At 43.0% G+C, this 16,561-nt stretch overlaps 1 protein-coding gene across 4 annotated transcripts in view; it reads right to left on the bottom strand.

Moving 5' to 3' along the window:
* The window catches only part of runx1t1 (RUNX1 partner transcriptional co-repressor 1), a 58,020-nt gene extending 44,445 nt beyond the window's left edge, over nt 1-13,575 (bottom strand). For all 4 annotated transcript variants that reach the window (XM_034094676.2, XM_034094678.2, XM_034094677.2 and 1 more), the window contains exon 1: nt 13,076-13,575. In XM_034094676.2, the coding sequence (XP_033950567.1) occupies nt 13,076-13,103 (28 nt within the window). In that variant the 5' untranslated portion in view covers nt 13,104-13,575. The remainder of the gene's footprint in view (nt 1-13,075) is intronic.
* Between the last annotated feature and the right edge of the window lie 2,986 nt (nt 13,576-16,561).

Here is a 16,561-nt window from a genome sequence, read left to right as displayed (position 1 = left end):
GCACTGCTCACATAAATGTCTTGTTCTTGTGCAAAAACAAACGTACACACACAGCAGCACGCACACACTCCAGAGCCAGGATGTTTTTGCTTGTTTTCAGGTAATAAAAGTTGGAAGAGCAATTGTGGGATTGAAAGCGGACGGAGAATATTTGATGGAGGAGGGAAGGGGGGGTTAAGAGGGTGGTAAGGGACTGATGGCCTTGGGCCTGACCCCACTGTCCTGCCTGCTTCCCTGGGTAAGCAGACCGTCCTATCTGGCTTTTTCAGAAACTGCCCCGGGGCCTCAAACAGTCAGAGCGGAGCAGATTCGGTCTCTGAACTTCCTGATGGCTTCTACTCATCAGGACAAACATTCAAAGTAGAAGAAGTGAATAAGGAAGGTCAAGGTAAAGGCCTGAATGTGGCCCGAGTCCTCCTGATCAGACCTTTTTTATTTGGGGTCTTTAAGGGGAAAAAACCTTAGGGTGTCCACTGTTTTAATTACAGCTGTAAAAGGCGACATACGAACACATTCGCAAATATATGTGTGCAAATATACAAGGTAGGTGAGTGAAATAACAAAGAGAGCGAAATAAAATAAAATCTGACGAAAAATAGACAATGGCAATAAATGTTTGTGCAGAACAATGATGTACTTTTCCTTGCAGTATAGTTATGCCAGGAAGTCTCACTATTGTCACTAATGATTGTCTGATGACTGTCCATGTGTCTGGCTGATCAAATAAAAATAAAATAAAAACAGTGTCCTTGATTTTTCTTCTTCTGGCACTAGTTCAACATTACTGCTGCTTTCAGACACTAGACAGAGAGGAGACTGTTCCACCTTTCCTAAATCAAAACCACTCTGCGGTATAACAGCTGATTGTTTTCGGAGGTTGGAGGGATGTGAGAGTGTGGAGGTGAATGTGTGTGTACTTACAAATGTCTTCGTGGTTGAAGCATGGCGTGTGTATGATGTTGAGATATAAAATAGTGTCGTTTCTGTTGCTGCCATTTCTCAGGGCACGTTTTCTTGTGAAAATAAACTATTTTAGAATATGTGAATTCATTAATTTATCGTTCCTACACATGCCTTCTCCAGATCCTGATTTAATTTGCACGGCGTGAATGAAAACACTGGCACGTTTCCAATGAGAAGAGGCAATACATTTAAATACATTCTCCCCTCGCAGTGCACAGGCAGGAGCTGTATTGCGTCTTTCCTCACTTATTAAAAAAACAACAACGGTAAGCCTCTAGATCCATTTTCATGAAATAAGGTAGTTTCATATTGGCAATCATCTGAACAGCAAGAGGTACTTTTAGCTGCAGGCTGTGTCACATTTTACAAGTTTTCTTCCACATACCATGAATGCAGCAACAACAACCTCTAAATCCTCAGTTGCACTATCATTTTCTACTACAGTAGAGAAGCTATACATACACTGTGAATTACATGTAGCTGTGGTTAAGACGAGCTGTGTGAACTCCTTGACATTGACTAGTTAAATATAGGTTGACGGATTTCACATCTTATTTTTCCTCAATTGCTGAAAAGCTTCCAGCGTTGAGGCAGTTTGGCGTTAGTGGCTTTCTAAAAGGGAGACAGAGAATCTCAAAAACACATTAGAGGTCTGAAAGCTGAGGCTTGTATCCCAGCTCAGCAATTTGGAGACTCATAAATGTTGTTGAACATCTTGTACAGGCTATTTCTCTCTCTCTGTTACTGCTTTCATCTCTTCCTCTGATGTTGACTGTGGCTTCTGCCATCAGTCTCCAGCATTTCTCCCAGTTTCTCTATTATCAGGCTTGTACTCCAACTGGCACAGACAAACAGGTTTATATGCGGCGGTGGTGGCGAAGTCGATAGGGACTTGGCTTGGCAACTGGAAGGTCACCAGTTCAAGTCTGGCAAGACCAAGTGCTACCGAGGTGTCCCTGAGCAAGGCACCGTTCCCCACACTGCTCCCCGGGCGCCATTCAAAATGGCAGCACACTGCTCCTAACACTAGGATGGGTCAAATGCAGAGAAACAATTTCCCCACGAGGGATTAATAAAAGTCCATCTTAACGTCTAAATCAAACCATGCTTAATAAAATGGCTTTTATCCCAAAACACAAAAAGCCCATTTTGGATTGTTCCCACTGGCCTGACTGAGCGTCTGTGCCGTCAATAAATAAAAGTGTTAATCTATAGGCATCATGTCAAATCAAAGCAGAACACTATCTGGTACTAAACTAATTCTTGGTTATAATTTCATTAAACATTTGAAACACGCAGGTCTTTATATCTCAAAATGTTGTTCTAGAAATGACTTTGCACTTGGATATCTTATTTTAAAATGTCATTCCAGTCTCTTTTCACCTTGCTACATCCCTCACCTTGATACCCCTCTCCCTGCCCAATTTCTACTTCCTGCTCCCCACCCCCTTTTGTAATCACAATCTAATCCTTTGCAATCAATTCCCCGTGAAGATACAACCAACCCCCAACATACACACTCACACACATTCAATCCCGTGAGCAAACAGACATATCGAAGACACAAAAGCAGCCGACACGAGGCTCAAAACACAATCAAAGACATGATTGTTGGTGGTTAAATAAGCACTTGCACTAAAACCACGTTCATAAGATCAATCATCTTCAGGTTAATATATAAATGAGTGCTAACAGGTAAATGTGAGAGTGGGTACCGCTGAATTATTAAAACCAAATGCATACATTTAGATACAAGTGTAATCCTTTTATATGGTAATTGTAAACAAACATGGGATCAGGATAAGCACACACATATGCTGAATCAGTGTGTGTGTCAGCTGGTGACTTGAGCGTGTTATTGGCCTGGGGCAGTGCACGACTAATGCATTAGCGTCTTTGACAGTTAGGGGCATCTGTCGTGTGGGGTTGCATGATTCTGTGCCTTGTACCCTTGGGCAAAGTGGCAAAACCCTGAAAGAAGACTTGTTATATTCAAACCCAGCACCTGTGTGTGTGGTACAACTAATGCAGGGTTGTCTTTAATGATTTTGTAAAAGTTTTTTCCAACATGACATCAATAAAAACATAATTACAACTGAAGTGCTGCCCTTTACCTAAGCTTGGAGGCCTGTCACTTTAATGAACTGGTCAAAAATGATACATGCTGCGGCCTCAACATTTGTCTGACACATTTTAGTTTCGATGTTCATTTCACAAAATTGCGAGACTGTTTTGTTGCATTAACATCACTGATTTTATAGAACATAATTGGCTGTAATAATGAGCTCAGCATGCTTTTGTTAAGCAGCTAAATGATGACAAGTAGACATGGGTATGTGGCAGAATGAGAGCGTGTGTATGCTGTGTTCATACAGAAATAAACAGAAGTAGTATTTTTGAGCTCTGTATGAATGTGTAAACTGGTCAAGGTGATAATGATACAGTTCACCTTATCAAACACACACCAGTTACGTTGTACAACACCTTACATGGCACACTCAAACACGCTCTGCATGCTTTCCTTTTAGATTGACAACCCTGCCATATGGTGCTGAGCTGCGTGTCTTTGTCTGCACATTCAACTTGTGACTGTCTGTGAGCATGTGAGAGCGATCTGGTGATCTGTGTGTTTGTTTGTAGAAGTGTGTGTGCGCATATGATGTGCAGTTCAGAGATGGTTTGATTCACAAACATAAAGTTGCAGCTGCACCACAATACGCTATCCCTGCACAGCTGTGAATTATTATGTGGACAATTTAATATTGCCAAAGAGGAAATAGCAAATTAAGATCCTTGTTTGGCTGTTCTGTGTGTACTGTGCGGCAACATGTTGGTGTGCCTTCATTGCCCAAGAAATAACAAGTTCATTGATGGGTCTCTTATTCTATGCTCTTCACTCCTAAGGTGTAGACAGAGACCCAAGGGGCCGACTGAAATGCTTAAGGGGACGGGGCTTTCCTCCAACTAAAGCATCCTCAAACTAACAACTAAGCAATCATTTGCCCTCTCACAGGGGAGGCATAAAAAACAGAACCCCAAATTCTTTGCAGTTATGGAAAAAGTGAAGAGAGAACAAATAAGCCAAATACTTTATCTCCCCCTCTAACTGAAAGTTATTACATTTTCTGAATGGTATGACTTTCTAATGGTTAGCATATGTGAGTATGTGTGCTCAGAGAGAGAGCAGTAGTTGAGGCTAAGTTAATAGCCCAAGCAGAGGGGGAACTGGGAACCCTTGGCTTATAAAGGATACTTGTTTCCCTGTCGCACCGAAAACCAGATGTTGATAAAGAGACATTGGGGGAGGAGAGAAGACAGATGGGCAAGACATTACCGTCACTTGGGCCAAACATCTTGAAACATCTGCAAAAAAATGTCGGACCTTACAAGGGGAGATGGATTTATGCTCTCTCCTGGATTTTTATGGCTCCGTGAGAGCCCTTCTCCCTCCTCTGCTCCGCGCCTTCTCCCAGTGCTACCAGGACTAAAGAGTTTCGCCGCAATCTGGAGCTGTTTAAAATCCTGGAAAAAGCTGGGATATTCCCCTCAAATGGCTTTATCGTGTAGAGAAGACAAACATGTCCGTCCACTGCAGGAGCCATAAAACTTCAAACAGGGCCACAGTATCTGCCCAAATCTGCACGAGTCCAGTATCAAGCACACTAACTCGATATGAAACACTATAAATGTCTACATTGCAATACAGGCACCAGTGTGTGCGCGAGTAGACGTCCTGCACATGTGGGGCCAAAAACATAATTGATATCATATTTCTAAAAGTGGAGCTTGGTTACCATGGAGACACATCATCTACGCTGGTATGAAACGCGCAGCTGAGGATGACATGTCCATATGGTGAGAGTACGACAGAGGGGAAGAACAGATGCTTTGATGAAAGGGCTGTCAATCGCAAATCCATAAGAGCAGCTGGGGTCATGAATGTATATCAGATGACACTACAGATACAGAGGCAGACAAATAGATTTGTTTAGATAGTTGGACAGATGGAGAGATGGAGAGATGAATAGATACCACGATATTTCTCCTCTAATTCTAAGGCTTTCTATCTGAACACACACATCTGGGGAAAGGCAGCTCTTGAGATCTCTATCTATTCATCGATACACAGCTACAGCCTCGCATCCAATCCGCACAACTCGCCCTTTCTTTACTTAACCACCATTTTCAGCCAGAAAACCAGGACTTTTTTTGTATCCCCTCGGAGAAAGGAAAACCCAGTGAGTGTGATTATTGTGAGCATAATCTTCTTTTTTTGGAGGTGGAAATGCCATCAAATATCATTTCTACTGAGATAAAATGAAGTGCAATTTTGTTCCCGGCGACGGCTATATCGACTGTGAGCAGACAAACACTTAGCGGGGTGGCCAGCAACAATTCAGGCTATTGAAGGCTGAATACTGAGAACAGGATGCACTAGAAGTTAAACAAAATAGGGCTTTTACTTGGCCCCATTTTGGGAAAATGGAGCTCCTTTCATTTCTTTATGTAACCCCCACTGTCTCCTCTGCCACTCTCCCTCTTTCTCTTTGACCCATTTCTAAAATGGTCCTTCCTTGAAATAATTGACACTCTGCGTTTATCATTTGAGGCACCTGCTGTCGGTTTGACAACAAGACAATCGGACGGAGCGAGCGGCCATCGCCCCATTGTCCCTTCTCCCTGTTTGTCTGTGACACTAACCGACAACAACTGGAAGCCCTCTCCTCCTACAATACTCATCATGCAAGTCAAATTCAACCACAAAATAAAAGGGCCTCATTATTTGGCTGCAGTGGTGTGATTTTAACCAGCAAAGAGAGGAAACAATCATTTAGTTGTGTGTGCTGATGGTAGATAAAAGATCTTGTGAGCGACTGGAGTCTTAAAACAACAGCAGATCTATCTGCTCTGCATTTGTCGACAGTATTTTAGCACATCTTAAACACAGATGTGTATTGGCTGCTTGCACCTACTCACACATATACACACATATACTGACACACATATGGGTGTAGACATTCAGAATATGCGCCCATCTCCTCACACACATAGTTGAACATCCCCATCTCTCCTCTTCCTCGTCTTCTCTCTCTAGCTGTAATTGACTGAACACGTCAATACTCGGAGGGAAAAACACCGAGGGTCCACTGTCTGCATCTATTGATCGCCGCTTCTCTCTTTCTCTCCCTCCCTGTCTGCTGATCTTAATTACACTTCTTTTTACCAGGCTAGCCATGGCCTCCACTCCAGCGACTGCCCTTTTCATAAAGTGTACAGTTCAAATCCATACATCAAAATTAATGAGCTGTAGATCAAATATGAGGGTATCCAAGCTGATAAGCAGGGATGGTGATGGTACATTATGTCCTTTTTAAAAAACAAGCAGTAACAGAAGTGTAGAAAGGTGCAGGTCAACGTTAACAATGTAGACTTTTTGATGGAGAAAGCCACCTTGGTTTAGGTGATTAAAAGCGCTAAAGCGTAACGGGGCTGAGGGAAGGTTTCTCCACAGCCTCCCTCTCCCTTTTTTCATCCCATTCCTCTTTCTTTGCCTCTTTCTTTGTCAATTTGTCAGACGTTCTGCCTGCCTGTTTGTTTGTTTTAAGAGCTGTCTGTCTGCGCCCACCTCTCTGTCTCTGAAACACGCACACAAACAAGGACACAAACGACTTTTATGGGCAGGTTTTATGAACTGGCAGCAAAGCAAGCCGGTCCATTCTTCAACAATTGTCCTCTCGTGAACTAGGGGGAAAAAAAGGCTCCTAATCGCACAGTTTCACAGCTCATACTCCCCATCAATCAAACCTCTCTGTGTGTCCTCGGCAGTTGTGTGAGCACGTGTGTGTGTGTGTGCACACTTTCACCTTCCAACATCCCAAACCTCTGCGGAATCACAAAACAAAAGCTATTAGAGATGGCAGCGCGGTAATCTCTTTCCACATGTGCCCACACACGTACACACATTTCCTTTTCATGCAAACCTTCATAAAAGAAAAGGCAAACACACATAGGAACACACACACATATAGGAACACACACATATAGGAACACACCTCTGAATTCCTTTTCCTACGACTGTCTAAACTTTAGATGTAAATTGTGTGACAGGTAAATATTGAGGAGGAAAGGGATAACAGGTAACATCTTCACTCTGCCACATTATCGACGCTCCACATCACGAAGAAGTGCTTATTCAATATTGTTACTTTGGCAGAGTGCAGGGCACCACACACTTTAGCGTGTGTCCCTTTGTATTCATTAAAAAAAACATAGACACCTACATGTGCACTTACTGTACGCTTACACACACAGTCACAGAATCACATCCAGTCACTTATCTTTTGGAATAAGAAAAGGGGATTGTCAGGATGGCACATTGTGTGAGTGTCTGTGTGTGTGTGTGTGTGTGTGTGTGTGTGTGTGTGTGTGTGTGTGTGTGTGTGTGTGTGTGTGTGTGTGTGTGTGTGTGTGTGTGTGTGTGTGTGTGTGTGTGTGTGTGTGTGTGTGTGTGTGTGTGTGTGTGTGTGTGTGTGTGTGAGTGAAAGGCAATGTGCATTAGGGCGATTACAATATCAGCCGACTCCAGATGGAGGCAGGAAAATAAACAGTGGGAGAGAGAGAGAAAGAGAGAGAGAGAGAGCGCATGAGGGGAAAGACATCATGAGACAGAGCCTAAGAAAGAGATTGTGTGTGTGTGTGTGAGTGAGTGAGTGTGTGTGTGTGTGTGTGTGTGTGTGTGTGTGTGTGTGTGTGTGTGTGTGTGTGTGTGTGTGTGTGTGTGTGTGTGTGTGTGTGTGTGGCAGTCTGCCTGTGTGCGATACAGTTTGAGAAAGTGAAGTTAATTAGCAACTCAATCCCTGTCTATATAGAGAGGACTGAGCGAGTAGTGTGCGTGTGTGTGTGTGTGTGTGTGTGTGTGTGTGTGTGTGTGTGTGTTGTCCTGCACACGTCTATCAGAATGTTTCATTTGAAGAACCCGAACTATAAGGCAGATACAGTAAGCAAGTGAAGACTATTTCCCAGCTGTCTTTCTTTAACAATACTGCTAGTAAAGCTGCCTCTATGCATGTTCACAACAGTTAAGAAATGGAAGAAGAAGAAGAAGAAGTTGGATTTGGTAATAGAACTGATCTATTATAAAAATGTTTTCCTTAATGGCTTGAAGTATAAAAACCTTTGAAACATTTACTTGCGTCCATGGGCGTAATTTCCACTGGGGACAGGGGGGACATGTCCCCACCACTTTTCAAAATCCCATTTGTGTCCCCCCCAGTTTTTAAATGTGTTTATTATTATTTTTGTACGCAAGCGGTCATCGTCGCGGAGGAGCGTCTGTGTGTGACACGAGCGCTTCTTGTGAGAGAGAGATAGAAAGAGAGAGAGACATTGAGAGTTACGGGGGTTGTTGTTAGCATTTGGTGCTAGCTCGGAGCTAACGGAGATTAGAAGCTGTTTCAACAATAAGGAGAGGGAGAGCTCTTTCCTGTCGGACTGAGAGGGATAACGTCAGCTCAGGGAGGTAAAGGACTCTCTGAGTGATTAGATTGTAAACTTTAGTCTAAGTTATCTCAGTGGGTCTCAAACGGTTTGGTCATCTATGTAAACAAATATTTCCATCTATGTAATATTAGTTGTATATAAAATAAGTTAAGAAATCCTTCCAATGTGTACTATAGGTCAGTACAAAAATAAAAACACAGTTTGAAAGGGGAGTGATTAGTCATATATGCATAAATAAAAAGAAAGAATGCAGACTAGGTAAGATAAAGATAGGAGAGAGGAGTTTATCAATGAATTGTTATTGGTTGTGAGCATATTCTAATGGTTTTTTGATTATTGAAATATATACAGTTCTGTTTCATATGAGTGTTGAGAACTGTATCCATAAATCTCTTAATGTTGCCCTCAAAGTGCACCAGATTGATGCATTCAACTTCAATTTAAAGAAAAAAAATCTTCGCGGGGTGCATTCCCCGGACCCCCCTAGAGGTCATCACAAATAAAACAGGCTCACATGGATAGGATACTAGATAAGTGTGCACACTCATTATATACACTACACATTTTTCTTGGATTTGTTAACACTATAGTCCCTAATATATTTGTAGAAAGGCAGGAAATGGAATTCAATTGAGAACATTTTTCATTGCGGAGGACCCCCTGTTTTGTGTCCCCCCCCCACTTCTCAAACCAAAGTTACACCCTTGCTTGCATCCATAAAAGTTGATGAATTGTCAGACTCTGCCCTATTGGTCTCTTCTTCACTTGCCCTATAAGTCTCCTGTTATCTGGAGTAAAAACACGAACAATGCCAATAAAATCAGTTTGTAGTGCTCGCTGTTGACTTTGACATTAAATAAGCCCCTTGTAAAGGCCAACTCACAACTACAATAAAACAAAGACCTCTTGGTTTTGAGAGTACCGGAGTATTCACACACACGCGCCACATATACAACGCACTTGGACAAATCCTTACACAGACCCCCACACACACATACAAGCAAATCCTTTTATACAGCTGCTGCTCTTTCATGGGTGATGAAATTCAATAAGCAGTGAAGAGAACTGCCCTCTTGCTGATAACCATCAATGGGCCTATCGATCTACAAGGGTATGTGTGTGTATGTAGGTGCTCGCACACACACACACACACACACACACACACACACACACACACACACACACACACACACACACACACACACACACACACACACACACACACACACACACACACACACACACACACACACACACACACACACACACACACACACACACACACACACACACACACACACACACACACACACACACACACACACACACACACACACACACACACACACAGACTCCATCTATAATTCACTCAGGGACTTGGTAAGAGATGGCTCTGAATAATCAGAACAGATCTATACATCTTGAAGGAGTGCATGGAACAGTGGTTTTACTATCCAATTCGACTGCTGACATTTGCCCCCGGACTGCATGGCTTCAAATGCAACCTGTGCCTGTTTCAAAACGCTCTGCCATCTTAATACAGCTTTCATGCAATTACAGGAGGAATGACTTCTTAGTTGTCCTTGTTTTTTTCTTGAATGGGATCGCAACCGACCTTCGAGATTGAAGTCCAAGACATAACTTGACATTCCAGCACAAGAAAAACTGACTTATTCTACTTATTACGTAGTGAATTAACTCACGAGACCATACTGCATTTAAATCCTATGCATATAGTCTAGCCAGCCCATAAATTACGTAGCTAGTCTTTGATTCTGCCATAACAACTTGCCATACAAAAGATGTGTCTTACTGATCATTTTGGGTGTCAAGCACTCTCAAATTGGCTTGTGTAAAACCAAATGAGCATACTAAACAATACAGCTGATGCGATTATTCTTGGCATCATTCAGCTTTTGCCTTTTGGTGAGATAATATGTGCAATGTGTAGCTGTGAGAAAGTTCAGCCCTTCAGCTGATACAGAAATACACAAGTGGGCTTCATGATGTAGCCGGCATATAACTCCGTTGAGTCACCATCAATTATTCACCATGCAGAAAACCTGGACTGCATCCAAATGTCTGTGTGTCATACTTTAAAGAAGTGCTCTGAAATGACATCACAGCGCTGGAGCCTCCATGATACTCTGTGATTAATGGGAAATCAATGTTTTCATTGTGAAATCATAGTAATTAATTGTTTGAGGGTGTGATCTCAAATCTGTATTGAAATACACCACTGTGGTAATCATTAAAAACCACGTAAATAAAAAATGGTGAGGTGTATGCACCAGGGGTATGTAGGCTAAGTGTTTCTGAGCACGTCTTTGTGCGTGTGAAGGCGAGAATAAAATGGCTGCCATCATTTTTGCAAGGCCACGTCTGTGTCTAGCAGCGGTCTGATGCATCTGACCCTAAAGCCTGAGATCAGGGAGGAGGGAGGGAGGGAGAACAGGTGTGAGGCAGGCTGGTGGCTGGGCAGATGGCCCCTGGAAGAGCTAGCTGGTGCTGCAGAGCCTGGATGGACTGCAGAGAGTTAGCGGCCAACGTTAATACAATCCTGTTTATACAGCGTGCGCAGACATGCATGTAGATCCGGCAACACACACACATACACGTGCAAACACACACAAACACAGTCATAACCTGCAAACAGCACTTATCATTTACTCTTCCCTCATCCCAGCTTTGTTTACCTTTCATTTATTATTTCTGTCTCTCTGCCTCTCTTTATCTCTGTAAACACACACCCTCCAGGTAATAGTCTTTTCAGTCAAGTCACTATTTTAATGGAAGTCCCAGAAGTTAAAGAATGGACAAAAACAAAAACAGATGACGTAATAAATGACGTGCAGGGAAACAAATTCAAATAGTATGACCACTGCAGTTAATAATGATAAATAATAATAATAATAAAAAATAAGTTTGATCATTTAGATCACAATTAAACAGAAATATAGGATACATATGACAGCCTGAAATGATCGAATCTTGGATACACAGAAGACATTAAAATCTCAACAAAAAAAATCTAATATAGCCTACTATGTTTTATTGACAATGCAAAATGCTCATAAACAATCCTCGTTTTTAATCTATATTTAACTGGTGGGTCACGCCTTTAAGAGGAGTTAACAATCACGCCCTCGATGCCTAAAAAGCTTTGCAAGGGACTAATCGCCATGCGTAAATAAATTCCAAAACCCTGTTGGTTTCCAGGAGATATTTTCCTCCCTCTCTAATCTGAGCCGTGAGAACAGTCGGGCATCGACAGCAGGTTGAGCCCCAGCAACCTCCCACCCTAACCCGCATTTCTGAGCTTCTCCCAGTCGGGAAACAGATTCCCACTGGAGTCAAATATAGCCCGAACCCTTTAATTTCAATCCTACGACACTCCATTAAAAAGGGGAACAAAATATATCCGTTTTTCTCTTCTTTTTTTTGTTGTGCTTTTTGATTATTTTGTGAAGGCAAAGTCGCAGCGGGAGAAGATGGAAACTTCACATGGATTTTAGAAGATGCGTTTGACAGTTGTGACAGAGCTTTGGAGGAAGTCTTCAAATGCAAACTGTGAAATTCAAAGTCTGTCTCAAAGACAGCAGAGGGAGAGGAGGAGAGCATGGCTCTTCGCTAAACAGCCAGGGATAGCAAAGTCAAAATATCTTTCCAAAAAAATTGCAAACATCAACCTTTTGGAACAGATGTAATGACATGTTCCTATTTTAGAAAATAGTAAACAATTGTCATCAAATTAATGAATACGTTCTGTAAGTGAGAATGGGCCTAAATCCGTGAATTCATCTCTTTATCTTTGATTTAAAAACCTGTGGCACAATAATATCTATCTCAGGAGTCGCCTCACAATATAACTAATACTCTGAATCCATAAAGTGTTCATGCTTTCTGGGGATTATTAGCTGATAGGAAGGCTACTTCACTTCTCGAAATGGTATTGACACATCGGAAGGATAACACTTGATCCGTGAACTTCAGTGGCCTGTTGCCCGAGGACAACTCTCCATCCCGGGTCCAAGCCCATGAATTGTAAACTGCTTTTTATGGAGACAGGGACAGCTGTGAGTTGGTGTCACTGATTACACAAACTGAACCAGCAATTTATAGAAAGCCAATTGTACTTCTGATAACACAAACATGGAACAAATACTAGTTAAAATGCAGCTCCCAATAGACAAAATTATAGGTTTACTCGAATAGTCCTTAATCGTGAGCAATTGGGTTTCAATCTCCACTGCTCAGCATTTTTTCTTCCATCAGAATAAAACCATAACATGCACTATTACGCACAGCACAGACACGCATTGTTCCCTCCTGCAATAGGTCTGTCATCGCAGTTTATCTCAGACAACGACAATAAAATAAAAATGTTATTGCTGGCTATTGTCATATGTTGTGTTTTAATATAAATGACTCCACGTTTATCAGCCGCACCGGAGCTGCTGCTTAATTTACATTGAAACATGAAACGAATCATTAATGTCATTTTATATAGTGGTTCAGTTCCTATTTCCTAGTATTTTCTTATGTATTCTTACAAAGCCAATGCGTAATCAAAATACAAATAATATCTTAAAGAAAGAGAGAAGCCACTTACACTGAAAGGAGGCAGAAATTCCCACCATGCGGTACGTTGATGTGAGAGGGCTAAATAATTTCCAGTCCTTTGGACTCCGCGCAAGGTCCACTCGATGATCCTCTTGTATCGGGAAAACGAAAGCTACAGAGTCCAGCCAGCTCTCAAGGGCTCTGGCGGTATACTTCCAGGAGCTCCAAAATGTGGTTCAAACTCCGACTGAAGAAGAAGGGGATCTCTCGGCTTCACAGAAGTGTTCAGTCACTGTGGTTATTCAGGATGGGAGAAGCCGGGAGTGTTGTAAAGGCGCAGAGCAGGAGGAGAGATGAGACAGCGATGGAGAGGGAGGATGCAGTGCGCAGGGCACCCGTCTGATTTCCTATCCGCCTTTACCACTTTCTTCCAAAATCCTTTAAAACGTCGAGTCGGTCTAGATTGTAGAAATTCTTTTTTAAATATGAGAACAATTCATACACACACCGTCGGTCAATGGGCTCCTTGTTTTCTGGCGTGCGATAGAGGAGTAGCGGCACTCTGCCTCCAGTCGGCGGTGCGCAGCAGAGCCAGGTGGCGGTGGGCGGGACTGCCGAGGAGGAGGGGGCGGCGACTGGGCAGCAGCCAGCATCTGTGTGTCCTAAAACAGGTTGGAAAAAGCGGGGTCAGGTCAAGTCGAAGTGTTTTCTACCAGTAGCAGCGGCTCTCGAAGCTTCTTCACGTCAGGGGCTCCCAGGGAGATCACTCCAAGGTTGAAATTTACCCAAAGACAAAGGAAACGAGTGCCATCACATATGACTGGATAATTAAATGATACCTTCAAGTCTGTCTTAATTTTTGTTTACATGACCATGTCTGCATAAACTCGTCATTATTTGCTGATATTGCATTATTTGCACACAATGGATTATTATTTTTATTTACTTTTCTTAAATTGAATTTTCTTATGAAGGTTGTCTTTGTTGCCAGTATGGATTGGAACAAGCATTTCAGCGACAACATTTTGTGTGTGTCCGCATTGCTTTGAGAAAGATGCTAACAACGTTGAACCATCATTCACATCTTTGCTTAATGAGACAAGTTAGATACTAGATAAAAATACTTTGTGCATATCCATTCAACATGAAATTAACCGGATTACCAATTTGGTTAAGCTTGGGACCCCCCAGAGTGTCTTTAGGGACCCTCAGTGATCCTTGAAGCCCGCTTGGAGAAATACTTGCACCAACAGCAGCGGAGTGTCACGGACAACAACAACATCCAGCCAGATGACTGCTTGAGGAGCTGGTAGGCTGTTGTGAGTGTGAGTGTGTGTGCAAGCAAGATTGTGTGATGCATGTCTTAACTCTCTCACACACACACACACACACACACACACACACACACACACACACACACACACACACACACACACACACACACACACGCACGCACGCACGCACGCACGCACACACACACACACACACACACACACACACACACACACACACACACACACACACACACACACACACACACACACACATAAAGGATTTTGTGTGTGCGTGTGTGTGTGTGTGCGTGTGTGTCCCTCAGCTGAAAAAGACACAGGCAGGCTGGCCTGCAGTAACCTAAGGCAAACACTTTCCCCGGACCATCTGGAAGTCATCTCGCCCGCAGAGCCAGTGAAAGCACAGAGCAGAAGCTACGTTTACAACTCGGTGATAACAACCGTTCCACTTGAACTGCATGGTTGAACAAGTCATGCACCAAGGCCCGATCATAGCATCTCATAAATGTTAAGATTCTACTGTATTTTGTCCTGTAATATTCATATACTTGTATGTGCGTTGGTGGTGGTGTTAACAATAACTCAAATTGATTATAAGACCTTTATGAATATTTAGTCCCCTCTTGTCTGATGTCAGATAACGTGGTTTCTAATTTACAGAGGTGAATACAACAAAAAAACTAATTCTGTGTTTTTACTAAAAAAGTACTTCATCCACCTTATGGAGCATCACCACAACAAAAGCAATATCTTCCACTTGTCTGTCACGAGCTGTATGTAAAACATTGTTAGCACACCATCAGCACAAAGCTCATTGTTCCCTCAACGCAGTCTCTGTGGGGAAAAGATGACGCCATTAATGGCAATTGTTTGCAACATTAACATTGTGCGTTTCTCTCCTTCACTTCAGCTCTCCCCCTCTCATATCCCCCTTGTCTCACAGCGTCAGCGGCGGGTACGTGTTCTCAAAGGGAAAATGGATAGGTAGAGTCTCTGGCTCTCTGACGAGCACAGAGCAAAGACTGTGTGCTCTACTTCCATCTTTCAGTCTGGGTCTTTTTGTTAATCTCTGACAAAGGCAGTGGGCTACACAGGATGTGTGAATAGATAGGGGGAGAAGGTATGGGATGGAAGAAGAGGGAGAGAATATTGGACGAAATAGATTAAAAGAAAATTAGATGTGGTTCATAATGAAATTAACGAAAAAGGAAAGATTGTGGTGAATTGATGTCTGAGAAAAGAAGTGACTTCTGAATCAGACATGAGAGGTGCAAAGGTAATGTGCCAACTCAAAGTGAATAACCTAATGTAGTCCGAAGGAACCAGCGGGGCTGTAAGGATGCCGTCACTCTGCGCCTATTTGTGTCGTCTGGTTTGTTCCCGGAGAGCAAGTTCTCTCATGGCAATCACAGCGAAACATCTTGACGGCCGGAGGCACAAGGATAGGCGTTGAGGAAACCTGCAAGGGAAAAGAGAATAGGGCAATGATCTGTGTGTGTGTGTGTGTGTTGTGTGTTGTGTGTCCTGTGATAACGGTGCATGAGAGCAGGAAACACACAGTGCCTGTTTTTGCTGCAGGGGTTCCTGGAAGTCAGCCGCCCAGTGTGATCGGCGACACACACACACACACACACACACACACACACACACACACACACACACACACACACACACACACACACACACGCACGCACGCACGCACGCACACACACACACGCACGCACGCACGCACGCACGCACACACACACACACACACACGCGCACACACACACACACACACACACACACACACACACACACACACACACACACACACACACACACACACACACACACACACACACACACACACACACACACACACACACGCACACACACACATGAGGACGCACACAGGATACCTCGCCTCTGAAAGGGAAAAACATGCTGCGCCTGATACATGTGGACACAGACAAGCAGACTTCCTGCATTTTCCCACCTACTGGGCGGCCACCTGTAACACAGTCACACGCTCACACACTCAGATTACATACACATTCTCTGGGACAAAGCCAGAATGAGACAAATATAAATTGGGAGTTTGGGAGTTTACAGAAACAACTGTAACTGTAATTATCTGCCATTGGGTCAACAACAGTCTGGGGCCAAGAAGCTCGTCATCATCAACACTACCACTGGTTATACAAACAACAGGATAAGCAGGGAGATATATCTAAAGTTAGGTACAGTATTTTAATGACTGT

This window comes from Pseudochaenichthys georgianus, chromosome 11 (genome assembly GCF_902827115.2).
Source record: "Pseudochaenichthys georgianus chromosome 11, fPseGeo1.2, whole genome shotgun sequence".
Taxonomy (NCBI): Eukaryota; Metazoa; Chordata; class Actinopteri; order Perciformes; family Channichthyidae; genus Pseudochaenichthys; species Pseudochaenichthys georgianus.
The sequence above is the reverse complement of the archived record's forward strand: the minus strand, read 5'-3'. Positions and strand labels throughout refer to the sequence as shown.